The sequence below is a fragment of the Jaculus jaculus genome, chromosome X (assembly GCF_020740685.1).
Source record: "Jaculus jaculus isolate mJacJac1 chromosome X, mJacJac1.mat.Y.cur, whole genome shotgun sequence".
In the NCBI taxonomy this organism is placed as follows: domain Eukaryota; kingdom Metazoa; phylum Chordata; class Mammalia; order Rodentia; family Dipodidae; genus Jaculus; species Jaculus jaculus.
The window spans coordinates 151,274,407-151,300,361 of record NC_059125.1 but is presented as its reverse complement, the minus strand read 5'-3'; the positions used below and the strand labels follow the sequence as shown (position 1 = coordinate 151,300,361).

Below are 25,955 nucleotides of genomic sequence, written 5' to 3'. Positions count from 1 at the left end.
TGCAAAGCCCCCTCCCACACACTCACCCCCTCAGTGCCAGAGCACGGCTGCCCTCCACTCAAGTCACTTGGCAGGGCTAGGCTCAGACCAGGTGGAGCTGGTCAAGATGGGCTGTGCCCTTGGCCTTCTCTGGCCACAGGACTAACCAGGTACAACGGCTGCCCCAGGACCACAAGTGCCCAGCTCCTTTCGACTGGCTGGCTCTCCTGGTGCAGACTTGACTTGAGAAGCCAGCTTCACCACTGGTCCCTCTGCCACGCTTCAGCTGAGTCCCACAGGGACCTGGACACCCCACCCCCTCCCCGGCCTCTTCCTCTGTGTCCCAGCTCTCCTATCCCAAGCCCCACAGTCTTGCTTTCCTTGTTTGTGGAAGGGGGGGACACAGCAGCACACACATGTGGTTATTGGGAGGCTCCACTGGGGGGGTCCAGGAGACTGCTTAGAACTGTGTGTGGATGCAGGAGGTGCTCAGGAAGGGAGCTGACCTCGAATGATTTGGATAACCCCAGATCCCCAGGAGTGTCCCCAGCCATGTGCTCAAGAAAAGAAGAAGAAGAAGAAGGGGCCTCTGCTCCCGCCCTCAACACAGATCTTCTCACCTCCCAAGTCTCACTGACTCCATCTATGAAATGGGAACAAATAATCAAGGCCTTGACTGTCGTCAGGTGAGTCTCAGATACAGTTGGGGTCAAGGTCATGAATGTGCCACACAGAAACCAAGTGCCCACTCTGGCAGGCCTGTGCCAGGCACTTGAGCAGCCCATGCAGATTAAGAGCCAAGTCCTTGCCTTAAGACCATCCCAGACTAGGGGGGTGGGGGGGGTAAAGGCCTGGCAGCTAGGGCCCAGAGCGATGGGAGATAGGGTGTGTGCAGGGGCCATCCTTGTAGGGAGCTAGAGGAGGTCAGGGTGAAGACTTGACTCTGCAGCAGGTAGGGACCCTCTTTAGGTCAGAGCTCCAAGGCCCCAGCTGTGGCCGGTACAGTGGTCTCACTCAACATCTAGCTCTGGAGTTGAAAGCATTCAGTTTGGGGGGCGGGGGCGGACCTGGCCGCGTCTGCCTTGCAGCAGGAGAGTGAGAGGGGGTTGCTCACACTACCGGCCCCCAGCCTGCAGCCCGGGGCCCTCAGTGCAAGCGTTCCTCCCTGGCTCCTGAGCCCCCTCACTCTGCTTTCTGTCTCCTCCTCTGGTGGCCCACAGGGGAAGGAGACCATGTCACAGAGAGAGGAGAAGGTCCTCCCGGGCTCCTGGAGATACCTCCAGTGGCTCCACATTCCAGAACGCAACACTGGAGCCTCCAACTCCCTTCACACAGAAGCCCTCTGGCCAAGGTCACACAGGTGAGGAGGGAAAGCAGCAGCAGACCCAGAGAAGAGAGGGACTCGTTCAAGTGTCGCCCGCCGCTTCCCAGCGGCACTGGCCATGCTAGCGGCGGGGTCGGTCGGGCAGCTATGTGGGCGTGCAGCAGATAGTGCAGGAACATGTTAGGGGAGGCTGGCATAGGGCGAGGGCGCAGGGGGGAGGGGGCGCCTCGACGCTCTGGGATGGTGCGTGTGTGCGTACCCTCCAGACTCCGGGCCCAGGCCCCGCGCCCCGCGTCGTGCCTGCCCCAAGCCCCGGCCCGCAGCCCCCAGCGGCCTTGTTCCCCAGACGCAGATGCGCGTGCGCGCGGGATGCGGGGCGCAGGGTGCGGGTGCAGGGCGCTGTCCACCGGCCCAGGGGCCCTGGGGTGACGCGCGCTCTTGGTGCCGCAAGGACATGCAGGCCCGGTTGTGAGGCGCAGGTGCCTTGGGCGGGGACCTGTGTCCCCCCCCCCCCACACCTGCCGCCGCGCCACCTGCTGGGCCGCCTTCTCGCCCCCGCGCCCACCCCTTCTGCGCCCGTGCGCCCCGGGCACCACTTACCCCGGCATGGGCACAGCCGCCACCGCGGCCTCGGCTCCGGCTGTTGCTGACGCTGCGGGAGGGCGCCCGGCGGGCAACAATCCGCTCCAAGGACGGAAAGGCCCGGGCACGGGGCGGCCTAGCCAGCAGCGCGGAGCAGGACCCTCCGCGGCAGGCGAGGGCTGTGGCCGAGTGCTCCCCACGCTCCGCACCGGCGGCGGCAGCGGGCGACGCGGCGCGCTCGACTCCAGCCGCAGCTCTGAGCGCGGAGGGAGGGAGGGAGGGGGTGGGGAGGGAGGGAGCGCGAGGAGAAGGGGGGGCGGTGCACCGGTGAACCGGCGCAGGGGACAAGGTGCTCCAGGAGTCTTACGCCCCGTGTGCGCCTGCCCTTCTGTCCCCAGGATATGAAGGGATGCCAGCTCCTCCTAGCCTGGCATTGCCCCCCCCAGGACGCTGGCAGAGTAGCGGTGGGCGTGGTTGGAAACTGGGGGCAGTGTAGCTGCCAGTGCAGAGACCCCCCCTCCCACCAGCATGCAACTGGGACACCAGGGTGCCCTGCCTCTCAAGACCCTCTGCCCATGGGGGTTGGAGCTGACTTGTAGCTTGAGGTCCCTGGGCTCTGGGTGGGTTCAGGTGGTGGGTGGCCATCAGAAAGTGCTTGCTAAGGGTTGGGACTGCAGACCGCCAAACTTTTCCCCGGGGAAGCCAAAGCTTACAACAAGAGTTTCAGTCTGTGACCCCTAAATGTTATCAGGTGACCACCATTATACAGGCCATGGTGGAGTGGGGAGGACACGGTGGTGGTGGTGAGGAGATTGCACACAAGTGGACACCTAGGGATACACTGTGGACACAAGTGAGCAACCTTAGTACAGACGCCTACTTGGCTCCGACTAAAGAACACTGGGCGCCCATGTGGGCAGCCATCTCAAGGGTGTGTCCTTGGACCTCCAGAGGGGAGCTGCTATTCGTCTTCCCAGCTGCAAGGGACAGCAGTGCCTCTGACCCCAGATTGGCCTTTGCTGTGGTCTGTGGGGGGGGGGGGAGAGGGTTGCAGAAGGAGGCTGAGGTTTAGGACAGCAAAGTTCCAAATCTGAGATCAAGTTGTGGCACCTTGTTCAAGTTGTGGAAGAGGGAGGGAGAAGCCCGGAGCCGGCCTTGGGGGCCTTATGCACCAGGTTGGAGCTGGTGCTATGGATGCGGTGATGACCACCGGTCAGTGTGATGTACCCACACCATTGGGGTCACTGAGGGTTGTCAATGATTCTGGGGGCTTACACAAGGCCTCTTTGAGGGGCTGTCAAAGTTCCAGAACCTACCTAAAAGTCAGGAAGACACTTTTATGGTCCCCCCAACACACACACCAGGCCAGGGGACTGTCGCAACCCTCACAGCTAGCACTTCCCATGGGAAGCAGCTGATTCTGTGGAAAACCTGTGAGATCTAGGGGTCCAGAAAGTCAGGGCCAAGCCAGGCACTTCTCAGCACAGGCAAACTCCATACACCCGGCACACTCATCAAGCCATGCTTACCCATGCTTACCCACACCCCCTCACCGACACACACATGCCCACCCGTGCTCATATACACACTCGCGTGCTCACCCACTCCCACACTCACCCAGTATGCACACTTACATGATTACCCATGCCGCACAACTACTCACAGGGTCACTGGCGCCTCATCTTACACAGGCACTCATGTGATTACTCACCCCCTGCACTCATCCAACAGCCAATCACATGCTCAGTCCCAGACTCATCCTACACACCCTGCCCAAGTGGTCACTCACAGTCCACCTAATCCTATCCGTGCACATTCACATCCCGTCGTCATCAGCACACGCCTTCACATGATCCCCCACCAACATGTACACTCACATCCCTTCTACCCCACAGTCATCTAACACACTCCCACGCTCGCTCATAGCTACACTGATCGGACACACGCAGTCATGTGCTCACACTCACAGCAGGTCCTGCACACATATCCTTTCACACTCGTGTAAGCTGGTCCAGGTCCATTCACCCATACATGCTTAGCGATTCATAATCACATGCTGTCACACACACACACACGCACGTACGTATTCACATGTGGGGACTCACACATGCAGTTATTCATGTATACTCATCCACTGTCTAATCACACTCATGCTCTCACACTCACGTCCGCACATGTTCACACAACTCTCCCCCTCCCTCTTCCATTCCATTCCAGAAAGTGGGGCTTTCCCTGAGAGAGAGAGAGTCCCCTGCCTCAGGCAAACAGGCCCAACCTAGTACCACTAGCCTTTGCTGGAGATCCCAAGGCTACCCTGGAGTCAAGGGCATCAGCAGCTGGCTCCTTAGAATGTAGGGCCACTGTTGGTCCCCCTTGGCACACCTTGTGGCTTCCCACTGTCCAGAATCGAGAAAGCAAAAGTGGAGGCCAGGTTTGACTTTCCTGAGGTACCTAGTGGGGTACTGGCCCCAACCCCGGCCACCTCCCAATGGCTCTTCTTATTATCCTATATTTCTGATGGGCAAATGGGAGCTCAGGGGCTTCCAAATGTCACCTGGAACAAGTTAGGAAATGGCACTGGAGGTGGTAGGGAGGAGCTAAGATCACAGGAACCTGTCCTGGAGCCATGAACTCCCCACCCCAACTTGTAACTTGTCCGGCTGGGTCCCCTTCGTGGCCCTGCCCCGCTCACAGTAGACTCCCTGAGGTCATTGCCCTTTTATACCAGTCCCTGGATTGAGGAGCAAAGGAGCAAGCTGCTTGGTGGCCCTAAAGGGGTCTCCCTTGGGCATAGGTGCACCCTAGCTAAGTATAAAGTCCTTAACTATTGCTCACCCTTTCAGCAGAATAGGGCAGGACACCCAGTAAAGGGGTGTGTGAGGAGATGGGGTCTGAGAGGACACAGGGGAGATAGCACCTACTTAGGGACCTTACGTGGCTGCCAGAATAGAAGAGACTGCTGGGACATACTGGTTATCCGTGGGGGCATGTGCATTTAACTGGTGGCTGGTGGCCATATACACAGGGGAACTGGTATCATTGAGGATCAATCCCTACTCGCTATAGCTCCCGGAAGCCATGTTCAGCAGCTAGCCACAGGCATTCTCTCATCAGGCGGGGAAGCAAGTTGGTGTGGAGAGGGGAACCCATGATGCTCCTTTGCCTCTAAGGCCTTGCCCAAGGCTGGCCTGGCCAACTTCCTGATGAGCGGCTAGGGCTGGATGGAGAGGGAGCAGGCTGTCATGGAGATCTTCCCAACAAATCGTGGTCTGCAAATAGCTAACGGCCTCCTTTGCATGGTTCTATTTGCTTGGTATTTCTGGGGCCAGAAAGGAGGGCCCAGCCCTGGCAACTCTGCCACTGTCCCTGGTGGTCTTTGCTCACTGCCAGCCTATCTTGGTTGGTTCTTCCATCTGTAAGAACTTTGCTAGAAAGTTCTTCCTTACACTAAGCCCTGTCTATCTTCTGTATTGGAAAGCTTTGAGGAATAAACCCCAGAGATGCCCAGATGAGGACTCCTCCCCTGCCCTTCTCCTTTGCTCTTGATTCCATCCCTGTCCCACTGTGCTCACGCCTGACACTCCAGGGACCTAGGCTTTGATCCTGGTCATTTCCTTCTGAGTAACATGTTCTTGGCTTAGCTCTCCTCACAGGAAGCAACATACCCTCCAGCCTGGCTTCTTTATGCCCAAAGTCTACTCTCAGTATCTGCTTCCAGCCTTCTCCAGCACTCACTCCCCAACTTCAGCCACCACCTTACCATCAGGCACCTCCTCTCTGTGGACCCTGTAGCTAGCCACGGGATTTTCTTTGGCCTCTGGTCCATGCCCAACTTCCCTTCTGCCACCTGATATGGTTGCCACAGCTGCCCTTGGAATAGCAATTCCCTGGTCTGGTGAGCTCTGCCCCATCCTCTCCCCTATCTGCACTCTCTCCTGAATGACATCACAGCCCTGTCCAAGGCTCCGGGGCCCCCAAATCAATACCTGCGTATAGCCTTGAGCAGGTTGAAAATGATCAAAGAGCTTTCTTCATTCTCACTCCCACACTGGAGTGGGGCCTTATTTGAAAAAGCAAGTCTTCAGGAATGTGACTAATTGAAGGACCATGAACTGGACGGATGCTCCTGTGTGCAAAGATCGTTTCTTGCTAAGAGGGATGCAAAGAGCCATTTCCCCCACACAACAGAGGCTCAGTGATGCAGCCACAAGCCACGGAGTGCCAGGAACTGCAAGAGGCAGGAAGCATTCTGCCACATCTCCAGGGGGAATACCACCTTGTTAGCACTTGACCCCTAGAACCATGAAGGAATCAATTCTGCTGTTTTAAGCCACCTGTGGTCATTTGACCGAGCAACTCTAGAATCCTCATACCAACTTCCAAGCTGATCACCAAGCTGTGCTGTTCTTCATAGCCCGCTCCAGTCTGCTTGGCCTCAACACACCCCATACGCAGAAGCTCTGGGAAGCTAGGCTTTGTGTGTGCGCATGTGCACCAGGGTCTCTTCCACTGCACAAGAATGCCAGACACTTTGCATGGGTGGTAGGGGAATTGAATCCAGGGCCTCCAGGCTTTACAAGCAAGCACCTTTAACCATGTAGCCATCTCCACAGCTCTTCCACCACAGTGATGTTGTGAGCACCATCACATGCTCTAGCCTTGGGGTGAGCTCAGTGTCCAGGACCCTAAGGTGTGCAGACCCTTCCCAGAAGCCAAAGGAAATAAAGGGCAGACAGGACCCAGGGAACAGAACTTGGAGGGGAACAGTGATGGAGGAACACTGTCCCGTACCCTTGGAACATTCCTGTTGCCGCTGCTCCCAGGCCCCACAGGCCCCTTCAGGCCCCTCAAGGAGGGATTGTCTCACCAGGGGCCCTGCTCCAGTCTAAGCCCTGGCCCATGAAGCCTGGACAGCTGCCCCTTCTACAAGCTCTGACTTGTTTAAACCCAAGCAGTGGATTTGGCTTAGGCTCCAGCTGTGACCCACCATATGCAAAGGCACCTGACTTGCAGTAAGTGCTCAGAAATCTCCTTGATCCTAGCCCCACGCCCCCCTCCCAAAGCCTGCTCCTTGGCGGTCACAGCACTCACAGAACAACCCTCCCCAAGTCAGCCTCTTTCGTGACATGAATTCCCGTGTACTTCTCGGTGGTTTTGTGCACTCGTGTGTTTCTCTGTGTGCAAGTGCGTGAATGTAAGTTTGTGCTTGCTCTATGCATGTTTATGTACACATGCGTGGGTCTGCCCATTATGTATTGTTAGTGTGCATGTTTGTGTTGCCTCCAGTTGTATGCACACATGTGTAGCTTGTTTCTGCCCCCACACACATTTTATGTGCATGTGTGCGTGCATACATGTTTGCGCATGCATATTTTAGCACGTGGCTGTGTGCCCATGTTTGTGTTCATGTGCTTCTCTCTGTGCACATGTGCTTATATGTTTGTGTGCATGTTCATGTGTACACACACACACCAGTGTGTGTGTGCTCATGTGTGCATCCATATGTCATTGCATGTGTCTTTGCACACACATTGGTGTGTGTCCACATTGGTCTGATGGCTGCTCAGCTGGTCCCTGCTGGAATTTGACTCCTGTGCCCCACCTTTCCCAGTGTCCCACAGCCATACCACCCTGGAGGTTCCTGTCACCAAAGCTGGGGCTCAGGGCATAACCCTACGTTCCAACCCGAAGAAAGTGATTATGGGCTGTCGGCTTACACAGGGTTCTCGACGTTACTGTGGGTCTGTGTGCGTGTGGCGGCAGGTGATTGAAACACAGACTCATGTAGTAGAGGCTGCCCATGTACTCCTGACCCTCATACCTTTGCCTTCGAAGGGATGGAATTCCAAAAGTGCACTGCACCTGGCTTCAGTGTGACTTTTGTTGCAACTCATTATCTAATGATTCAAAAGCACTCAATCTTTCAAGGTGAAGCAATGGAATTCCTCTGAGCATGGTGGCCAGAACTATTGGAAATGGAGTCCACCTTCTCCCATGATCCTCGGTCTCAGGGGCTCCTGCCTGTGACCTCTTCCAGCTTCTGGTGCAGACAGTGTGGCCGCTGCCTGTGGGGCCCATTGTCTGCTCTTGCCACCTGTGTAATGCCTGTCCCGGGAGCTTGTGGCAGCCATATGGCCTCACTGGACTTTTGAGCTGAAACATACAGAAAACGGCCTTGTGAAGTTTCCAGGCCAAAGGGACGGGGAACAGCCTGGGAGAAGACAAGAAAGGAGGACAGGGGGACCCACAGAGATGAACCCCCTTCCCCACCTTCTCCCAGAGGAACACCTTGAAGACTCCAGCTTTCTGTCTCGAGCAAGGCCCCAGCACTGGCTGCCCCTCCTTCCCACCAGCAAAGGGACCGACCAAGGCCCTGACTCCTGGCCCCTGGCCAGTGCCCTTGCCCTGTGCCTGCCTAGCTCAGCAGAGATTGCCAGGCTGTGGAGCACATGCCCCAGAATAGTGCTATGATGCTGCTGGGTGACATTCTATCGCTGGGTCACCACACAGAGTGGCGCCTCCCATCCCCAAAAGGAGAAACCTAGGGACGCTGGGAGCCAGGCCAGGCGTAAGACTATGGCTGCGTGTGAGGAGCTACACACTGTGCCTTTGGCTACTCTCCTCCTGGGCCGCCACTCTTTGGGCTCTGGCTGCTGCGATTTTGCTGGCTGTCCACGGCCATGGAACGAAGTTCCAGCTCCCGTGAGCTGAACACAGCCTGGGCTCACCTCAGCCCACAAGGGCTGTGCTGTTGCAGGGCCACTTGTCCCCCAGGGAGCAGGCATCCTGAGCTGGAGCGTCCCTGAGTCCAATCCTGCAGCCTGCCCTCAGCTTGCCTGGCACCCCAATGGGGTGCTAGGTGGGGAGGCAAGCCAGATTAGTCTAGGATGCCAGCACATTGCCCTGCTCTTTCCCAAGTGTTATCACAGGTGCTCGGCATGGTCTGGACTCACTGGGCTCTGGCATTACTAGGAGCCCCCAATTCTACCAAGGCAGGCAGACAGGGCCCTTCTTGGAAGTTAAGGCACCCTCCCGGAAGGATGAGGGTCCAGTCTGGTTCCACTCTGGGAGGACAGATGCCACATTACTTGTAGCTTGCTTCTGGAGCTCACCCTAAGAACAGCTGGAGCAACAGAAGGATCTAGAAATGAGGGGGAAGCAGTCAGTTCCCAAGCCTTCTGCCTAGTCCCTTGGGTCTTCCTTTCTCAGCTCTAGACCCCAGGGTGAGAAGGACCATTTTCTGAGGGCAGGAACAGCAAAAGAGAGGAATATAAGGGCTCTGAGGGGCTGCAGAGGCAAGGCCCGTGAGGTGGCCAGAAGAGGCCCCTCGCCCCTTGCCTCTGCTCAATACCCAGGGTCAGGACAAAAGCCGTGGCACACAGAATCATATTGCACAGTGTTTCTTTAATTGAAATACAACCAACTTAAGAAGCAGCACTCCTTCAGCTGGGGGAGACTGCTCACCCTCCACCACAGCAGGGACTGGTGGGTGAGAGAGAGACACTTAGCCATCTTGGGGGAGAGGGCAGGGGCCAATGCAAACTGGTTCTGGGGACTCTGGTGGCCTGCCACGCCTCTCCTGGGGGGTAGGAAGTTACTACCTCCTCCCATTGACAGTGGACTAGGGACAAGTGCTGGGCAAGTCAGTACTAGGGACAAGTGCTGGACAGGGTAGCCAGGGAGGCAGCTACCCCTGTGCTGGGCAGGAATCTGTGAGGCAGAAATCAGAGGCAGCCTGGGGCAGTAGGGAGAAAGAGAGAGGAAGAGAGGGAGAGAGAGAGGGAGGGAGAGGGATAGAGAGAGAGAGAGGGAGAGGGAGAGAAACAAGAGACAGACAGCAAGTCCAGAAGGGAAAAAAGTGTCAAGAAGCGAAATAGTGTTCCGAGGGGACTGGTCAAGGGACCAGCAGAGCCAGGTGTGGCGATAGACAGGTGGTGAACTTTCCAAAGAGGGGGCACGAGAGGCCAAGGGCAGCACACAGAGCCCGAGGCAGCTAGAAGGCTGCAAGTGGATGAGGAAGAGGAAGACCAGTGGCCATGGCAGTTTGCTTTCCCCATCCGTGCCAACAGACCCAGGGCCTCAGACATCTGAGGAAGCTTTAAAGAGGAGCCGTGGTGGGTGCGTGGTGCACTTCAGAAGCTGAGGGGAGCAGGTGAGGCAGTCAGGCCTTGTGCCCATGTGCATGCTTGGGAGCCAGGGAGAGGCTGCAGTGGGGCAGTGAGATGGGGTGACGGAGCAAAGGTGTGGGGCTTTAGTTCCTTGCCTTTCCTTCCCCTCTGGGACACCTGGCTGTGTTCCTCAGAGATCCACATCAAGGCCACCACGGTGGCTCCCACTGACTCTACTTCTTATAGTTGCCAAACTGGATGGCCAGGCGGTCGGTGACGCAGCGGAAGGTAGCTGGCTGCACCTCCCAGTAGGGCACAGGGTTGTTGAAGAGGCTGATGCCATTGTAGTAGGCCCGCTTGACGCCGAAGCCCATGGGGCAGAAGTCGTTGACACCCACCTTGGTTATGTTGTTGGAGTGCAGGTAGACCACCTGGAGGCAGAGGGATGCGGCCATGGCTTGCTGTCCAGGCACAGTGCCACAGACCACCCTTCCCAGTCTCGTCCCAGCCTGGGTGGATGATGTGTGTTGTGGGCAAAATGGAGGGCAAATAGAGGAGGGGTTGGGCCTGCCTTTATTCTGTGCCCCATTGGCCATTTCCCAATGTCGTTTCACTATTGTACAGCTACACCACACTTTGAGAGCCAATTCATGATTCTTTCCATGGTTAGAAGGAGGAAACTGAGGCTTGAATATGTTCATAGATGTTGGCCACGATTGGGGTGTGACCAGGGACAGAATGAGGGGCTCAGGCATGGTGTGTGGGAAGTTGGGACAGATGGGTGGAGTAGGAAGCAAAAACAGATCACGGCCTGAAGTCTTTGTGGGAAAGATAGAGGGTCCCTGAGTGCCCAGCCTGCCCCCAGTGATGCACCTGTCACTCTGGAGCTCTGTGTGGTATGAGGAGAGCAAGACCCTTCGGAGTGATTTTCTATTCCAGTCTGCAGGGGCACTCGACCTGTAACTGCACCTCGACTCCCCCAGATCCCTGATGGGGACCAGAGGCCCAGGAAGCTATGCTAGGAGCACACTGGTGGTAGGAAGGTCGCTGGCCACTAGAGGGCGCTCTCAGCATGGCATGGGCCGAGCCGCCTTAGGAATCCTGCTTGCCCTTGTTGAGGATAGTAGTACTTGTCCGTCGTGGAAATGGGACTGGGGAAGAAGTCGAGCTCCAGAGCAAAGCTGGGCAAGACCAACTTTCCCCATGTGCCTGGAAGCTAAGCCAGAGAGGAGACCCCCCCCCCCAAGAGGTCTGACCCATGGAGTTGTCATATGGCCTCACTGTTTAGTGCAGTGTTCCTTCTGGGATGAGATTTGTGACCTGGAGAGGAGTCCAGGTCCTCTCCTGCTTTCTAACTCGGGTCCCTGGAAAGGAGGGTCAGGGAGTCGGGTGTCGCAGGGACGGGTGCTGCACCCCCATCCAGCCTTGGGGAGCAGGCTCTCACCTGGAGAAGCTTGAGGTCCGGGAGGCCGGCAGGCACCCGGGACAGCTTGTTGTTGTCCAGGTGAAGCTCTCGCAGGGTGGGCAGGAAGCTCAGGCTCCCGTTCTCGATCATCCGGATCTGGTTGTGGCCCAGGCCTAGCCTGCAGATGGAGGTAGAAGAGGGCCTCAGAGTCTGGAGGAGAGGAGGGCCCTGCGAGCGAGAGGAAAACCCTGGGACTAGGAACCGCGAGGACTTGGCCACCTCGCTATGCCTCACTTCTCTGCGTGGCTGCCAGCGCCCCCAGTTCCCGGGTCTGCCCCAGCCCCACCTGTACAGCTTGGAGTAGCGGAGCAGGTCTTCCAGCTCGATAGCTTGGATCTTGTTATGGTCCAGATGGAGTTCATTCAAGGTCTCGGGGAGATCTGCCCAGAAGAGAGTATGATGGGAGCTGAGCCCAGGGGTCAGGACAAAGCAGGGGCCTAGGGGCCTACTCGAGGTCAGTGGGCACACCCTCCCGCTGGTGCTCCTGGTCCTACCTTTGGGGACGCCAGTGAGTTTGGCTTCTGAGACACGCAGGTAGTTGAGCTTCAGGCCATCAAAGGCTCCAGGTTCAAAGCCACTGTTCTCCAGAGGGTTTCCACCCATCTCTAGAGGAGAGAGACCCTGTCAGCCCTGGAGCCAGCTATCCACATTTCTCATACCACCAGAACCTGGCCCTTTCCTGGACGGGCCCCGCCAAGCACTGGCTGCTCCCATCTTCTCCCAGAGGCAGCTCGCGAATTTCCCAGCTCATTACAACCTCCAGCTGCTCCAGACTGAGAGTTGTGCACTGCCAGGAAACTGCCCAGGCGCTCTTGCTAGCCCTGGTGCTCCATTGCCCTCCCCCTCCTCTCTGCCGGACCAGGGGTCTTGCGCTCTCCCTTTAGCCACACTGATTACCCAGAAGCACACCTGACTTTTTAAACTCTTCAAAGGAAACTTTAAAGCTTTTCACCACGCCCCCCAAGCAAACACCAGGGACATTCTGTGAGGCCCCAAAGCAGGGCTCCTGTCTCTGGCTGCAAATGCCAGCCAAGGAAAGCTCTGACTCACAGAGGTCCCCTCTCTGTCTGGTACTGCGGTGCCACTGCCAGGGCACACTCACCTATACAGTTCATGTTCCGGAGCCCGCTGAACACGCCCTTGGGCACTTTGCGAATGCGGTTGTCGTGGATGCGCAGCTCCACCAGGGAGCTGGGTAGGTTGGGGGGGATCTCCACCAGGTGGTTCTTGGAGATGTAAAGTCTCTGCAGGTTCCGCAGAGGGCTGAAGGCCTTCTCATGGATCTTGGAGATCTTGTTGTTCACTAGGACCAGAGCCTGAGGCAGGGTAGGAGACTGAGGTGAAGGCCTCAGCTCTCCAACCCTATCTCCTTTCTCCCCCATCCTCTGCCTCCTGAGCTCATAGCTGATGGCACTTGAGAGATGTCTGAGCCCAGCTGACCTTAAGGAAGTCGGTCTGCTTGCGGGCAGGGTGCAGGGCAGAGAGCCCTAGGAATTCTATTGCTGCCTAGCATACGCTGTATTGCCGAGAGGAGCCAGAACCACGCGGAATCTTTAGTCAGAAAGGGACCAACCTGCCTGATCTTGTTCTGCACTCACGTGCATGACCCATAGCCTTGGGAACTCCACTACCTCGCCAGCTCTGGACCTATGGCAGGACTCCATGGGGCCGCAGGCCCTCTCATCTGTCTCCACATATGAGAAATCCTCATCTGGGTGCATGTCCCAGACACAGACTTTGCAGCTCTTCCTACATGCTCAGAAAGGGCAAAGTGGGAGTGGGCTTACGTAGAGGTGTTGGAGGCCTTTGAAATCATCTTTGCGGAGCTCAGCGATGTCATTGTTCTGCAGGTCCAGGAGCGTGGTGTCGGGCGAGACTTCTTTGGGCACAGTCTTCAGACCTGAGAACCAGCACCATTGCCAGCATAAGCATGATTCACCCAGTGTGTGAAGGCCCATGCTCACAGGCTAGTGTACACACACACACACACACACACACACACGTGCTCCTGCTCAAGGCTTTCCTCAGGGACCCACACATCTCTTCTCTCATCTCTGGGGAATGTGCTGGACACTGTACCACTAATGGGTATCTGCTCCGTAGCTTGCAGACCCTGCTCACGCATCACTTGCTGGACTCTTTCACACACTCATCTCATGATCCCTCAGCCCACGGGGACTCTTCCCGTCCCCACCCCTCCCCACAGGACAGCCACGTGTCCCCTTTAGTAGGGGCCCCCAGGCTGGGCCTCTCTGACCACTCCCATCCCATCTGCCCAGGGACTGACCCAAGTCAGAGCACTGAACAACCCGCAGGTGGCAGTGGCAGCCAAAAGGACACATGGCACTGAAGGTGGGTGTGACCGAGTCCAGGTCGGGGACGCCGGAGGTCGTGTCAGCGCCGGAAGCCTCTTCATCGTTCATCATGAGTCCGTCGTCCAGGGCGAAGTCCCAAAAGCCCTTCTGCTCAAAGGGCAGGGCCTGGCTCAGGGCCAGCAGTATCGCAAGGAACCACAGGGGCCGCATGGTGGCTGTGCCTGGGAGTCAAGGATGAGGAGGGCCAGCAGTCAGCTCCAGCCTCACCCTCTGGCACCTTTCTCCTCTCAGTCTCCCCGGCGACAATGGCTGCTGCTGGCGGTAGTGGTGGGAGCATGTGGTGGCATGGTGTCCCCACCCCTCGCCGCTTTAAGGTAGGAGGCAGTAGAGGGAAGAGGTATGGGCAACAGGTACCAGGAAGGATTCCCTGGCCAGGAGGGTGCCTCTTTCCATTCCCTTCCCCTTCCTGGCAGGAGTTACTTTCATTGAGCAATGAACTATCTTGCCAATTAGTGCAGGGTTGTGCCCCCCAACCCACTACTGAGTCAGCCAGAGCCTGCCTCACTGCCTTGAGGTGGGGGTCACTGAGGCTAATTGGAAGAGGTGTCCAGCAAACCCAGTCATTGGTCCCCCACAGGCCACCCTGCCAACCCCTCTTGAGAGTGAATGCTCCAGACTCAGGGCAATTTGGATGTGATTAGTTTAGCTGGGCAGCCATGAGTCATCCCCTCCGCAGCGCCCACGTTGCTGTGAGAAGATCCAGAGGTCAAGGCACAAGGGAGGCAGGCAGGCCGCAGGGAGAATGGGGAGGAACATCCTCCAAGGCCATGGCAGCTCCAAGCACTGGTCCTGAGGGCTAGGGCCCCAGAATCCTGCCTGGCCTCCCCTCATCTCATCCCCCAGGACCTTGGTCCAGAGCGCAGGGCTCCCAGACCTGCTCCTGCCCTTCCTTTGTGCCCATGGCCCTGGCATCCTGGAAAGGATCCCAAAGGGGGCAGGCTGCTTCCAGGGTGGCAGGGCAGGATCAGGCTTGTTGGGAGGCCCCCCAGGCTGAGACAGTGGGGTGGGGGTGGAGACGCTGCTCTGCACTGCCTTGCCTGAGCCTGCTCCCCTGCCCAGTGCTCACATCTGCCTCTTCCTCCAGCATCAGACCCTGGCCTAGGCCAGAGCTAGGCTGCAGAGTGGCTTACAGGAAAAGGCCAGAGCCCCAGTCTCTTCTGTTCCCTTCACCTGACTCCCTGGCAAAGGCTCAGGTTCTGACTTGGCCTCCTCTCCCCATCTGCTAAATGGGGAATCCATGTTGGCTCTGCTTGCCTCCCAGGCTTGGGTAGCTGGAGTTGCCTGGGTGCATCTGTGCATCTGCGCCCAGCCTCCAGCAGACTCAAAGCAGCCGCAGCCCAAGGAGACCATCTTGACTAGGTGAATGGCTGTTTGGGGCTCCAGCTGGGTTTAGGTAAGCTCCCTGAGTCCAACTGCTGGAGGCTGTAGGGAAGCCTAGTTATCACTGGAGCTGGGCTGGCTGCTAGGGTACTCTGCTTTGGGGTCCTTGCCATCAGCAGTTAAGTGGGCAGGGGCGTGCCTCCTGGCTTGGCTAGGTCAGGGCACGAGAATTGCACATCCATTTGCCATCAATCCCAGGAGAAGGCTGGTCCTGTGGTATTGCTTCAGCACTCTGAGGGACTTACACATTCACAGATGCTTCTAGCAGCTCAGGTGGCCTGTGCTGTCTCCTACCCATCCCTGTGGACAGAGGAGCCAGCGTCGAGGTCGGAGCCGCAGCTGCTCCCAGGAGGGAACGCAGCAGCCTTTCTGCGCCTTGAAGGTTTTGCGCAACAAAGTGGGGGACGTAGCCCAAAGCTTGGCTCAGTTTCCCTTTCACATTGCCAAAGTGAACTTGGTGATGCGCCCTGAGGTCATAAGAAGCCCTCTGCTGGGACATTGTTCAGCCCTCCTTACTCCTTCCAAGCAGCCTCGAAATGTTACAGGCATACCCCAGGCCTGCTCGCACCACGATGGCTCGGCGCAACCAAGAGAAGCTCCTAAGGTCTTGGCCCCTGAGTGGCTAGAAAGCGCCCTGTTGCCTATTGAAGTACTGTTCCCACGTTCCTCTTCACCTGGGATCCTCTAGAGCAGGGCAGGGCCTTTGCCCAGGGCAGATGGACCACGGGGGCTGTGTGGAGAGGGAGGGAAGAGGGAGGGCCAAGTGCTGGCTCCACCCCTCTGTGTCATCAGCCTCCCTGCCTACCACCTCTGCCAAAGCATCTGCCTTACAGGGCTGGATTAAGGCTGGAATGCCTATCCAATTTAGTCCCAGGAAGTCGTGGGACCCACGGACCACCTGGACAGGTGGGGGTGTGGCAATTGGGCCTGGTCATGCCCATGGTGGAGGTGTGTGTGGATGGGAAGAATTGGTGGGGCAGGGAGCCATCTGTCCATGGCCAACCCAGAGCCCTGGGATTCCCACAGAGGCCTGGCGGTCTCCACAGGGTACCTCTGCCTGGGCAAGGTGTCTCCCAAGAAGTCCTGTGTGCCTTCAGATGCTCAGGGCACGGTGACCCTCCATAGACACCATGGCCTGTTTTGGGTGGCAGGGAGGAGACATACAGGAACTGAGGCCATTGGGGCCCCAGGTGGGTTCATAAGACCAGGCTTGGGGATGGCAAGGTCCTTATAGGGAAGTTCAGAGAAGGTATGCATGATGCCACAGTAAGTGTGGGCATCCCTCAGGGGCTGAGATGGGTGTATAGAAAGAGGCCTGGCTCATCCTGGCATGGGAGACTCAGGGCCCTGTGTTGGAGGCAGGACAGGGTTTGGCTGGTTTTCCAGGACTCATGGCTAGAGGGATGGGGGTTGGGCAGGTTGCCCAGCACAGCCCTCATTTCCGCTCGGAGCCTGGCACTCTGCTTGGTACCCCAGCTCTGCGGGAGATGGGGCAAACAAGACCCAGATGACCGTGAGGGATCCCAGCAAGTCAGGGGGACCAGAAGGAAGGCATCTTGGGTGCCAGTACTGGTAATAGTTCCACTTTATGGATGAGAAAACTGAAGCCTAGAGAAATTCCTCCCAAGTTTTCTGCCCACTCAGCTCCAGGGCCCAGCCCAGCTTGGGCCATGGACGGGTGGCTAGGGACAGACTCTGGACTCACAACCGGGTAATGCAGGGAATCCAGAGGGGAGGAATCCCTGATCTGATGATGGTGGAGGCGGGAGGGGGAGGTGCCTCAGACAGTCATACTGCCCCCCCCTCCGCGCCCCATCACACACACCCAGAGGAGGTGACAAGGCTGCAGTTGAAAGCAGTCTTCCATCAACACATCCTGAGACCTATAGCAAGTCCCTCCCATCTCCACCATCAGAGCCTCAGGCCTCAGTTTTCCTTTGTTGACCTTCCTGAACATGTCTTTAAACCCCATAAAAACAAGCTCTGAGTCTGCTCAAGGCTGCCTTCTCAGAGGAAAGGCAAAAAGTGGTCACCGTGGTGAGCTGGGCTTGGCGACCGCAGGTGTGAGCGAGGGAAGAGACTGGGCTTCCTAAAGCCTGTGCCACCACCCCAATAGGGCCCTCCTTGTCTGCTACTCTGAAAGCCAGCACAGTCCTCCACGCACATTGCTCCAGGCCACGGCTCAGCAGGACGTGTTGGCAGTCTCAGGGAACATGGAGGGGCCATGCCAGGCATTCAGGCTTGGCCAAGGGTGGCGGGGGCAAGACTTGAGGTCTGGCAAGCCCTGGGAGCTTGCCTGCAGATGTAGGGCTGGCAGTTGCCAAGGAGCAGACGCCAGGCACAGTCTCAACAGCCTCCTCCTAGGGCATTGGGCCACACAGAGCACCCCTACCTGAACTCCAATAAGTGTGCCCTCTTCCACCCAGTCCTGCTGGGCCCTTGAGACAATGTGGGTGAAGAGGGGTTTTAGGGAGAGGCAAGTGACACTAGGTGTCCCCTCCCCTCTGCTGACAGTCAGCCTGCTCCCTTGCTGCCCTTCAAGCCCACCCTGCCTGGAGTGTGAGTGTCAGTCAGAGAAAAGAGATGTGTGCTGCCCACAAAACTGCTAACAGGCTGGTGTATCTGCTTGTGAGCACTCATGCATGTGTATGTGGTTTTTTGTGTGTATGGGGGGTGAGGGAGTTGGAGGGAGACCCTGAGGCTCACTGCATCTGTACCTGTGCCACACCCTAAACCCATGGCCATCACCTAACATACCCTAAGTGTGGCAAGAGGAGCAAAGCCCAACTTTGGGCAGCCAGGGCAGTGCCTCTGGCACCACCAAAGCCGCTGGACACTTGAGAAGGCCGTACAGCCGTGGAGGTGCCACAGACTGCAAAGGACTGGCCATGAGGATATGTGGAGGTGCCTTCCATCCTCTACTGTGCTGAGAAACTTCTGGAAAGGAGTCAGGCAGCGGATGACCATGACCAGCTGGAGATATCAGGTTACCTGGTCCCTTTGCCCCTGACTGGCCCATGTGCCCTTCTCCTCCCATTCACCGACAAAAGCTGACTCCCACTCACCACGTGCTAGAATCTTCCAAGAACATGGAAGATGCTGCTACCTTGGAATGGCAGGGCACGAGACTAAAGTGATTTATTTACCTACCCCATCCTTGTTGACCGTAAGAATATAGCTATGCTTTTGAATTCGATGAAGGGGTAAACTGAGGCTCATAAAGTTTGCCCAAAACTCTTGTCCAAGTCGATACAGGGAGGAAATTGTTAAGCTGGGATGTCTTTGTTATCTAAGTGCTCTTGCCAAGCCCCACTCTTGGGGAATGAGAGCAATGAAGCAACAGGGTCTGAGTTTCCTGCAGCCTTTCCCACATTATCATGTGCTCAGCTCTCTGCCAGGGACTCTGGCTAGGGTGGGATTAGTGCCTGGGTTGCTAGCCAGGAAAGCCTGGATGTATGTCCATCTTTAGTCCCCCCTCAAGGCCACTGGATTCCGGGGGGTCAGGTGCTTCCTTATAGCCTGGCATCCCCTGATGCCCACGGGAATGTCCTTACTCAGAGCAATACAGAGGGAGAAGAAGGCAAACAGTATTGTGGGGGAGGGAGTGGATACTTAAGAGTCCCCAAAATATCCAAGGAACCCCAGAGCTTCTGGCTATGAGCTCCAAGTCAGGGATGGGACTTATTGGCCTGGAAGTGGGTCAGAGAAACCCACCCCCAGAGGAGGTGGCCTGGCAAGTCCTGGTCTTTCCCTGAGAACCTGGGGGGGGGGCAGCTGGTTCTTTCTGGAAGGTTGAAGAAGGGTCTGAGCATGGGGCATCTGTGAACCACATCCCCTCTTCTCCCCCTCCACCCCCACTAGGAGATTTGCAGAAAGGTATCTACGGGTGACTAAGGTGTGGTGTGTAGCCCTTGACCCCCTGATTCCAGTATGTCTGAGCACAAGAGGACAGGAGATCCTTGGGGATGGAGGGACAATGTGGACTTCCCCAGGACCTGGTGCACAGAGCCAACTGGTCCCCAAGTTTGCTTGCCTTCAGAAGAGGCCCATGCCCACCATGCAAACTTTGGACCATCCATGGCTGGTGTGTGGGGAGAGCCACTAACACCCTAGCCTCTTGGTATAAGTGAAGCCCTGTTTTAGTGCATCTCCATAGAACCAGTAGACCTGGGGTACATGAGAAGAGGCTGCTACTAGGATTGTGGGGACCAGTCTGGAAGGTGGATGGGATATCTGGGAGCAAAGAGGAAGAGGAAGTCATGGTGGGCATGGGGAGACCTCCATAATAGTCAGTGGAATTGACAGGCGAGGAAGGAATCAAGGACAAATGACTCCTGGGACAGACCTGTGCCACATTGTTTCTACAGGAGAGGGCCCGGTGGCTGCACCCAGGCAGCAAGGACACTGAAGTAGAGTTCCCACCCTATTCTATCCCCACACAAGGTGACAAGGACTCAGAATTCCTTGGGAGAAGGCTGTCAGTGCAAACTGTCAAGCGTCGCTTCATTACAAATCTTTCTTCTTGGAACTCCACATTGCCACTTAAGGGACACACTATGGCCTGTTTGAGTGGCTCCAGAATGTTGCCAAAGGAAGCGTTTCTTATCTTGAAAGCACCCCATTTCCTCTTACCCTTCCCCACTGTGATTCCCCAACAGTCCAGAGCTTCAGAAGGACTGAGGAGAGGTTTGGGCCAGTGCTAACAAGTCACCTGCATGATGGTCAGGGGCTGACACCACCTTGTCTCCGCTGGGCTCCTGAAACTAGCCAGTCCAGATTCCCTGCACACACAACACACGGTGGGGTTACAGGCCCTGCTCTGGGCAGGGTGCAGAAGCAGTGTGAGACCTGGGTCTTTGGGGCTGAAGGGGTGCATGCTAGTGTACGAGGGGCCCAGGAAGGTGGGCTACTGCGCCCAGCTGGCCATGGAACCCTTTCTTCTCCTTGGCTCACAGGCTGCTCCCGCTGTCCAGCCCCACTGGCTTGGAGGCAGCCCCATGTCTTCCTGTCATTTCAGTCGCCCAAGCCTGCCCTCAAACGCTTCCTCTGTCTGGCCCGTGGTAGCCACACATGACCATGTGTTCTACACAAGGAACTGCCTGACTGTCTGCCTGCCAGCCATCTCTCAGGGTATGGGTGGTGCAGGCAAATACATGTCACCTTGGATGCAGTCCCTTGAACCTTCTTGGAACTTAGGAAGTTTGTCTCAATCCCAGTCACTGGACAGCAGAGAGTTGACAGGCCAGAATGGGATAAGACACAGAGACATTATTAGCTCTTGAGGATGGGATCCAGGGCGCCTGGGAGGCTAGGAGAGCACAATGCCCCTAGCCTGAAGGAGATCTTCCCAGCTTGCCTCACCTGTGGCTCTGCCCTACATGGCATCAGGTCTCCTGCTCTGGGTATATAGGAGTCTGACCCCACCCACAGAGCAGAGATGGGGTGTCCCAACCTTCCAGGGTGCATGTGGCGGAAGCCCAGATGGCCCTTTCTCTCCTGATTCCTCTCCTGTGTCTTTTGGGAGACCCCAAGCCATATCCGTCCCTGGGAACATGGCACACTTGTCTGTATTTTCTCTTCCCCCTTGCCCTCTGCCCATTCTGTATCTGGACTCGAGGGTCTGGGGCAGAGAGGACTCAGGCACCCAGGCAGGCCACCCAGGACTCCTGCAGCTGGGGCTTCGTGGACCCACAAACTAGCTCAGGAGAGGCATTAGCCTGTGGTGAGTGAGGAATATCCGGGCAGGGTGCCTGGGGCGTGCCTGGGAACCCAAGCCCACGCCAAGCACTAGCCCAGGCAGCGGGGCACTGTGCCGGAGCTGAGCTATGCATGCACCCCCATCCTCCCTGACCCGGCCAGGCGCCAAGCCCCCTGAGAAAGGCTGAGCAGGCAGAGTGAGGCTAGCGGGAGTGGAGGGTGTGCCTGGAACATTCAGTGAAGGGACAGGGCTGAGAGTAGAGCCAGAGGGCCAGCGACCCAATCCTGCCTCAGCGATGCTCTGGACTGCAAGCAAGGGGAAGCCCCCCCACCCCACCCCCTAGAGGCCAGGCAAGGACGAGCTTAGCAGAGAGTGAGGTCAGAGGAGAGGGAGAGGAAAGGGTGGGAAAAGACACCAGGAAGAGGGTGGAGAGGAGGCAGAAATGGGACAAGGACCAAGGGGGCCACAGGGTGGCGATGAAGGGGTACAGACCAGGAGGCTGGCGCAAGTATCTTGGGAATCCATGGGTACCCCTGGAGCTAAGGAGGGTAGTAAGGGAGTAGGGAAGCCAAAGACACTAAGACAGCAGAGCCACAGGCTAGGGCAGTAGAGGCAGCAAGGGCTGGGGGGGTGGGCAATAGGGCTGCCCCCCCACCCCATCTCTGGCTTGGTGAGGGGACAGCATAGGCAGAAGGAGACCGTTGAGGCCTGTGTGGAAGCAAAGTGTGGAGCTGGCGATCGGGCCCTACCTGGGGAGGGGAAGCAGCCAGGTGCAGGCTGGCTAGTTGGTGGGCTAGGATGTCAGGCCGTCCGTGTGTCTGTCCGTAGGGCAGGGCCAAAGGGCCGACCGGGAGCAGCTGCTCACTCCTGGGCAGTTCGTGGAGAGAGGGAGACAGAGGCGGTGGGAGGGAGGCTAAAGGCTGGGCGGGCGGGCCAACAGGGAGGGGATGACGGGGAGGGGGCGGGGAGGGAGGCAAGGAGAGAGGGGGCTGGTGGAGCGAAGAAGGAGGGAGGGTGACGGGGAGGGAGGGGGCAGGCTTCCCGCCCCCCTGGCAGCTTCAAAGGGAGCAATTTTCTTGTAGACGGCTTGGCTATGCAGCGTAGCTCCCCCTCGCGCCCCCCACCCCTGGCCCTCGCCTCAGGCACACTTCGAAAGGACACACACACACACACACACACACACACACACACACACACACACACTCGCTCGAGGACCCTTGGTATCTGTCAAACTTTCCACTGCCCAGATGGGGACACTGAGGTGCGTGCTGGCACGTTGCCAGGCAGAAGAAGCTGAGAGGGAGATGAGGGGGAGGTGGCCTCAGACTGCTAAGGCCAGTGAGTGGCCCTGGAATTCTGTCCTAATTCCACCCAGAAGCTCCTCTCCCAGCCTGAAACAGGGAGATGGTTTCTGGGATCAGAGAAGTAGCAGAGGCTTCTGGAAGGGCTTGATCTAGGTTCGCAGGGTCTCTGTAAACCCTCGCTCTTGCTGCCCTTTCCTCCTTTCAAAAGTACCCTGGTATTGTCTGTGTAACATGATAGTAAGAGGGTCCTCAGATTCTGGCGCTGTCTTTGGTTTACCTCCCTGAGGCGTTAGAGAACTGTGGCGGCAAAGCTGATTCAGAGAAGAGGAACCCAGCCTGTCATCCTCTTGCTCAAGCTCTATGACACCCCCCAGGATGCGATAGCCACTGTATTGTGGGGGGGCACTTCCAGGGCTTAACTGAGCCAACCTACCCAAGCCTGAGGGCCCAAGTGGGCCCTGTTACCTACTGTAACGCCTCCTACCTATCTAGTGATGTCCCGCCCTTCCTGTACCAGAGTAGCTTCCTAGATGCAGAAGTGTTGGAGGTAGAGACTGAAGCAGAAGGAATTGGGGACCAAGAGTAGAGAAGAGAAAACAAGAGAACTGCATGTGATAGAATGATCTCGAGCCAGGCGTGGTGGCGCACTTTTAATCCCAGCACTCGGGAGGCAGAGGTAGGAGGATCACTGTGAGTTCGAGGCCACCCTGAGACTCCATAGTGAATTTCAGGTCAGCCTGGGCCAGAGTGAGACCCTGCCTCCAAAAACAAAAAGAAAAAAGAAAAGAAAAGAAAGAATGATCTTGGACCGGCAGAGGCAGAGGGAGGGGAGGGAGAGAGCTGGGGGCCCATGGGAAAGAGGGTAGGGTGAGCGGTGAGGACCACCACGAGGCTCCTGTGAGGAGCTTGATGACAGCCAGCATCAGCCCAGAACCAGGTTGTGGTGCCTGCCTGCAAGAAGCTTCTCTTGTGCCACCCAGAGAAACAGGATGTGGGTTGTGGGTTGGGATCCCTGAGTTCTTCTGGATTCCATGGGCAGGACGGGAAGATTGAAGGGCACACTCTGCATGCTGAGGCTATTGATTCTGAGTGTGTGTGTGTGTGTGTGTGTGTGTGTGTGTGTGATTGTATTGGAGACAGGCTCTCATGTAGCCAAAGCTTATATTCAACTACTATGTAACTGAAGCTGGCCTTGAACTCCTGATCCTCCTGCTTCTGTCTCCTGAGTACCTAAGTTATAAGATTAAGGCATGGAGTGCTCCATCATGCCTAGCTTGGTCCATGCCTTCTAGGTCTTTCTTTTTTTTTCTCTCTCTTTCCCTTTTGTCTTTGAAGTGCTAGAGATGGGGCCAGGGTTTTGTGCATGCTAGGCAAGTGATCTGATGACGAGTTGCTCCCAGACTTGACTTCTGTTCTTTGCTGGACTCACGTTCAACCGTACCTGCCCACTGACAGAGTCAAGTCCCGAACGCTCTGGAGCCTCGTGAAACCTACGCTCCTTTACAGAGTGCTGCATCACTGGCCCTGTTTCTCAGTGGATTTGGACCCAGATGCATATTCATGCTAAGCATGTGAGCAGAGACCAGGGGCAGAGGCAGTGAACGCTGAAGAGGGTCCAAGGCACATGTGGAACATTCTGCTCAGAGAGAGAACAGCCAATGGCAAAAGGCCACATTGTGTCTGGCCTGTTCCTGTGAAATATCCAGAATAGGCCATTTGCAAAGACAGACGGCAGATGGGTGGGAACAGAGGCATAAAGGGGTGATTGCTAAATATATGGGTTTTCCTTTAGAGGCGATGCTTACATGACCCTGAATATAATGGATAAAAACTATAGTGAGCTGTTCCTCTTAAGTGGGCAAACTATAGTTTATGAAACCTCTCCTCTCCTCTCCTCTCCTCTCCTCTCCTCGACCCTCCCCTCCCCTCCCCTCCCCTCCCCTCCCCTCCCCTCCCCTCCCCTCCCCTCCCCTCCTCTCCTCTCCTCTCCTCTCCTCTCCATCTCTTCCTGAGATAGGGTCTCATGTGTAGCCCTGGCTGACCTGGAACTAGCAGAGGCTGGCCTCCAGCAAGTATATTTCAGTAAGGATGACCTTGAACTCCTGATCCTTCTGCCTCTACCTCCCAAATGGGAAGATTACAGGTATGTGCTACCCTGGTCAGTCAACACCTTTTCTTTTAAAAAGGAAAACAGGAGCAGGGCGTGGTGGCGCACGCCTTTAATCCCAGCACTCGGGAGGCAGAGGTAGGAGGATCGCCGTGAGTTCGAGGCCACCTTGAGACTACATAGTGAATTCCAGGTCAGCCTGAGCCAGAGTGAGACCCTACCTCGAAAAAACAAAAAACAAACAAAAAAAAAAAAAGGAAAACAGAAGACATGCCCACTGCCCCAGGCACTTATCCCCTAGTACCTTGCAGAATACGGCACTTGTTATTTTTGGTCTGCACTGCTCTGGGGGTTGTTACTCAAGGCCTCCAAGAGCCCCAAGAGTGAGAAACACCCTGGAGATAATGGGCAGGGGACAGAGGGATGGCAGGAGGGTGCTGCTATGACTCCCCATCTGGCCTCCAAGTGCTATGAAAAGGCCACATGTAACATCAGAGGCTCTGGAAGGCGTCGTGGAGGGGCTATGAGCAGTGAGCAGACCATTACAGACAGAGAGGGCCTTCGTCTTGCAGAAGGCAAGGGGAACTGTGGAGAGGGGGTGTCTTGAGGTAAGGAGGGGGGCTGAGCAGTAAACCAGCCTGTCTCCCTTCCTCAAGGGAACTTTGGGAAGTAAGGAGGTGACAGTCTGCATGAGGGCTAGAGAGGGGCACACTGCACACCTGGGGGCTCGTCCTTGAAGATGGGGAATAGGTCCAGAGCAGTACTTCCATAAATATGGTTCTTGTGCCTGAAAGGTCCTTGTGTCTGTGGTTTGCAGTCTGCAATAAGCTGTAACTGCATGCCCAGCCCAGGGCCCACTGAGTCACTTGGCCTGGCCCTCTAATTTGGGGGCCACTCCCAGCCCAGCCAGGCAGCACCTCAGTACTTAAGCCTGCCCCTCTCCTCCTCTGGCTTACCTCCCCAGGCCTCAGCTCTCTCCTCAGAGGCCAGGAGCAACCTGGAGCCCAGCTGTAGCGGGGCTGGGATCATCCGTCCTCGCTGGCCAGCAGTCCCAGCAGCAGTCTGTTGCCCTCAGGCCTCCCACGCCTGGGAGGAGGCAGGGGGAGGTCAGGTGGGGGGCAAGGCAGGAAGGAAGAACAGGCATTTCCTGAGGCCCCCAGGACTTCAGAAGAGGAGGCAACCACACAGCTGTCTTAGCTCCCCAGGAACCAGTGGCAGCCAGCAGAAGGGGCAAAGAAGGCAGACCCCAGCATCCTGCAGCACATGCCTGCGTGACTCTAGGCCACCCCAACAGGCTCCTAGAGCTCTAGCTTGGACATTTCTCCAGAGGCCTCGAGAGGGTTAGGCTCTCCTGCTGGCGCCAGCCTGCCTTGCCTGGCTTGCCTTATAGCTTGGGACACCCCTTCTTTTGCTGGCTAGAGCCAAGAATGTGAGAAATCCAGGCCCTCAGTTGGGTGAGGAGGGCAAAACCCGAGCAGTGTTGTTGCCGGGGGTAGCTATTCTGCTATGGTCATCTTCCATGGCCACCTGCACTGCCTGGGCATCCAGTTCGGGCCATGCTTCTGGCTCTGGGATCCAAGCCGTCAGCCGTCCATTCATCAGCAGGCAATGATTCCCCCAGTGTACCCAAGGG

At 56.9% G+C, this 25,955-nt stretch overlaps 2 protein-coding genes across 3 annotated transcripts in view; both read right to left on the bottom strand.

The window, feature by feature from the left end:
• Window positions 1-1,986, bottom strand: part of Atp2b3 (ATPase plasma membrane Ca2+ transporting 3) — a 75,538-nt gene extending 73,552 nt beyond the window's left edge. The window contains 1 exon segment of the mRNA XM_045140703.1: window positions 1,904-1,986. The gene's annotated coding sequence lies outside the window, so the exon portion shown is untranslated.
• A 7,283-nt stretch (window positions 1,987-9,269) lies between these two features.
• Bgn (biglycan) lies at window positions 9,270-25,297 on the bottom strand. Of its 2 annotated transcripts, XM_045140580.1 has the most exons (9): window positions 25,279-25,297; window positions 21,661-21,778; window positions 13,746-13,994; window positions 13,246-13,358; window positions 12,561-12,774; window positions 11,953-12,063; window positions 11,745-11,838; window positions 11,438-11,576; window positions 9,270-10,424 (listed from the first exon to the last, which is right to left on the bottom strand). In XM_045140580.1, the coding sequence occupies exons 3-9, from the start codon at window positions 13,981-13,983 to the stop codon at window positions 10,227-10,229; spliced, it is 1,107 nt and encodes a 368-aa protein (XP_044996515.1). In that variant the 5' UTR covers window positions 13,984-13,994; window positions 21,661-21,778; window positions 25,279-25,297; the 3' UTR covers window positions 9,270-10,226. The 2 variants fall into 2 exon arrangements, with proteins under 2 accessions (XP_044996515.1, XP_004672117.1); XM_004672060.2 differs by lacking the exon at window positions 25,279-25,297 and having other exon boundaries at window positions 21,661-21,797.
• Between the last annotated feature and the right edge of the window lie 658 nt (window positions 25,298-25,955).

Excerpts from the sequence above, each read along its gene's own strand:
- Bgn (XM_045140580.1), bottom strand. The coding sequence starts at position 13,983 with ATGCGGCCCCTGTGGTTCCTTGCGATACTGCTGGCCCTGAGCCAGGCC. Across the intron at positions 12,064-12,560 it reads CCGGAACATGAACTGTATAG|AGATGGGTGGAAACCCTCTG; the intron begins GTGAGTGTGCCC and ends TCTCTCCTCTAG. Across the intron at positions 11,839-11,952 it reads ACTCACTGGCGTCCCCAAAG|ATCTCCCCGAGACCTTGAAT; the intron begins GTAGGACCAGGA and ends TCTTCTGGGCAG.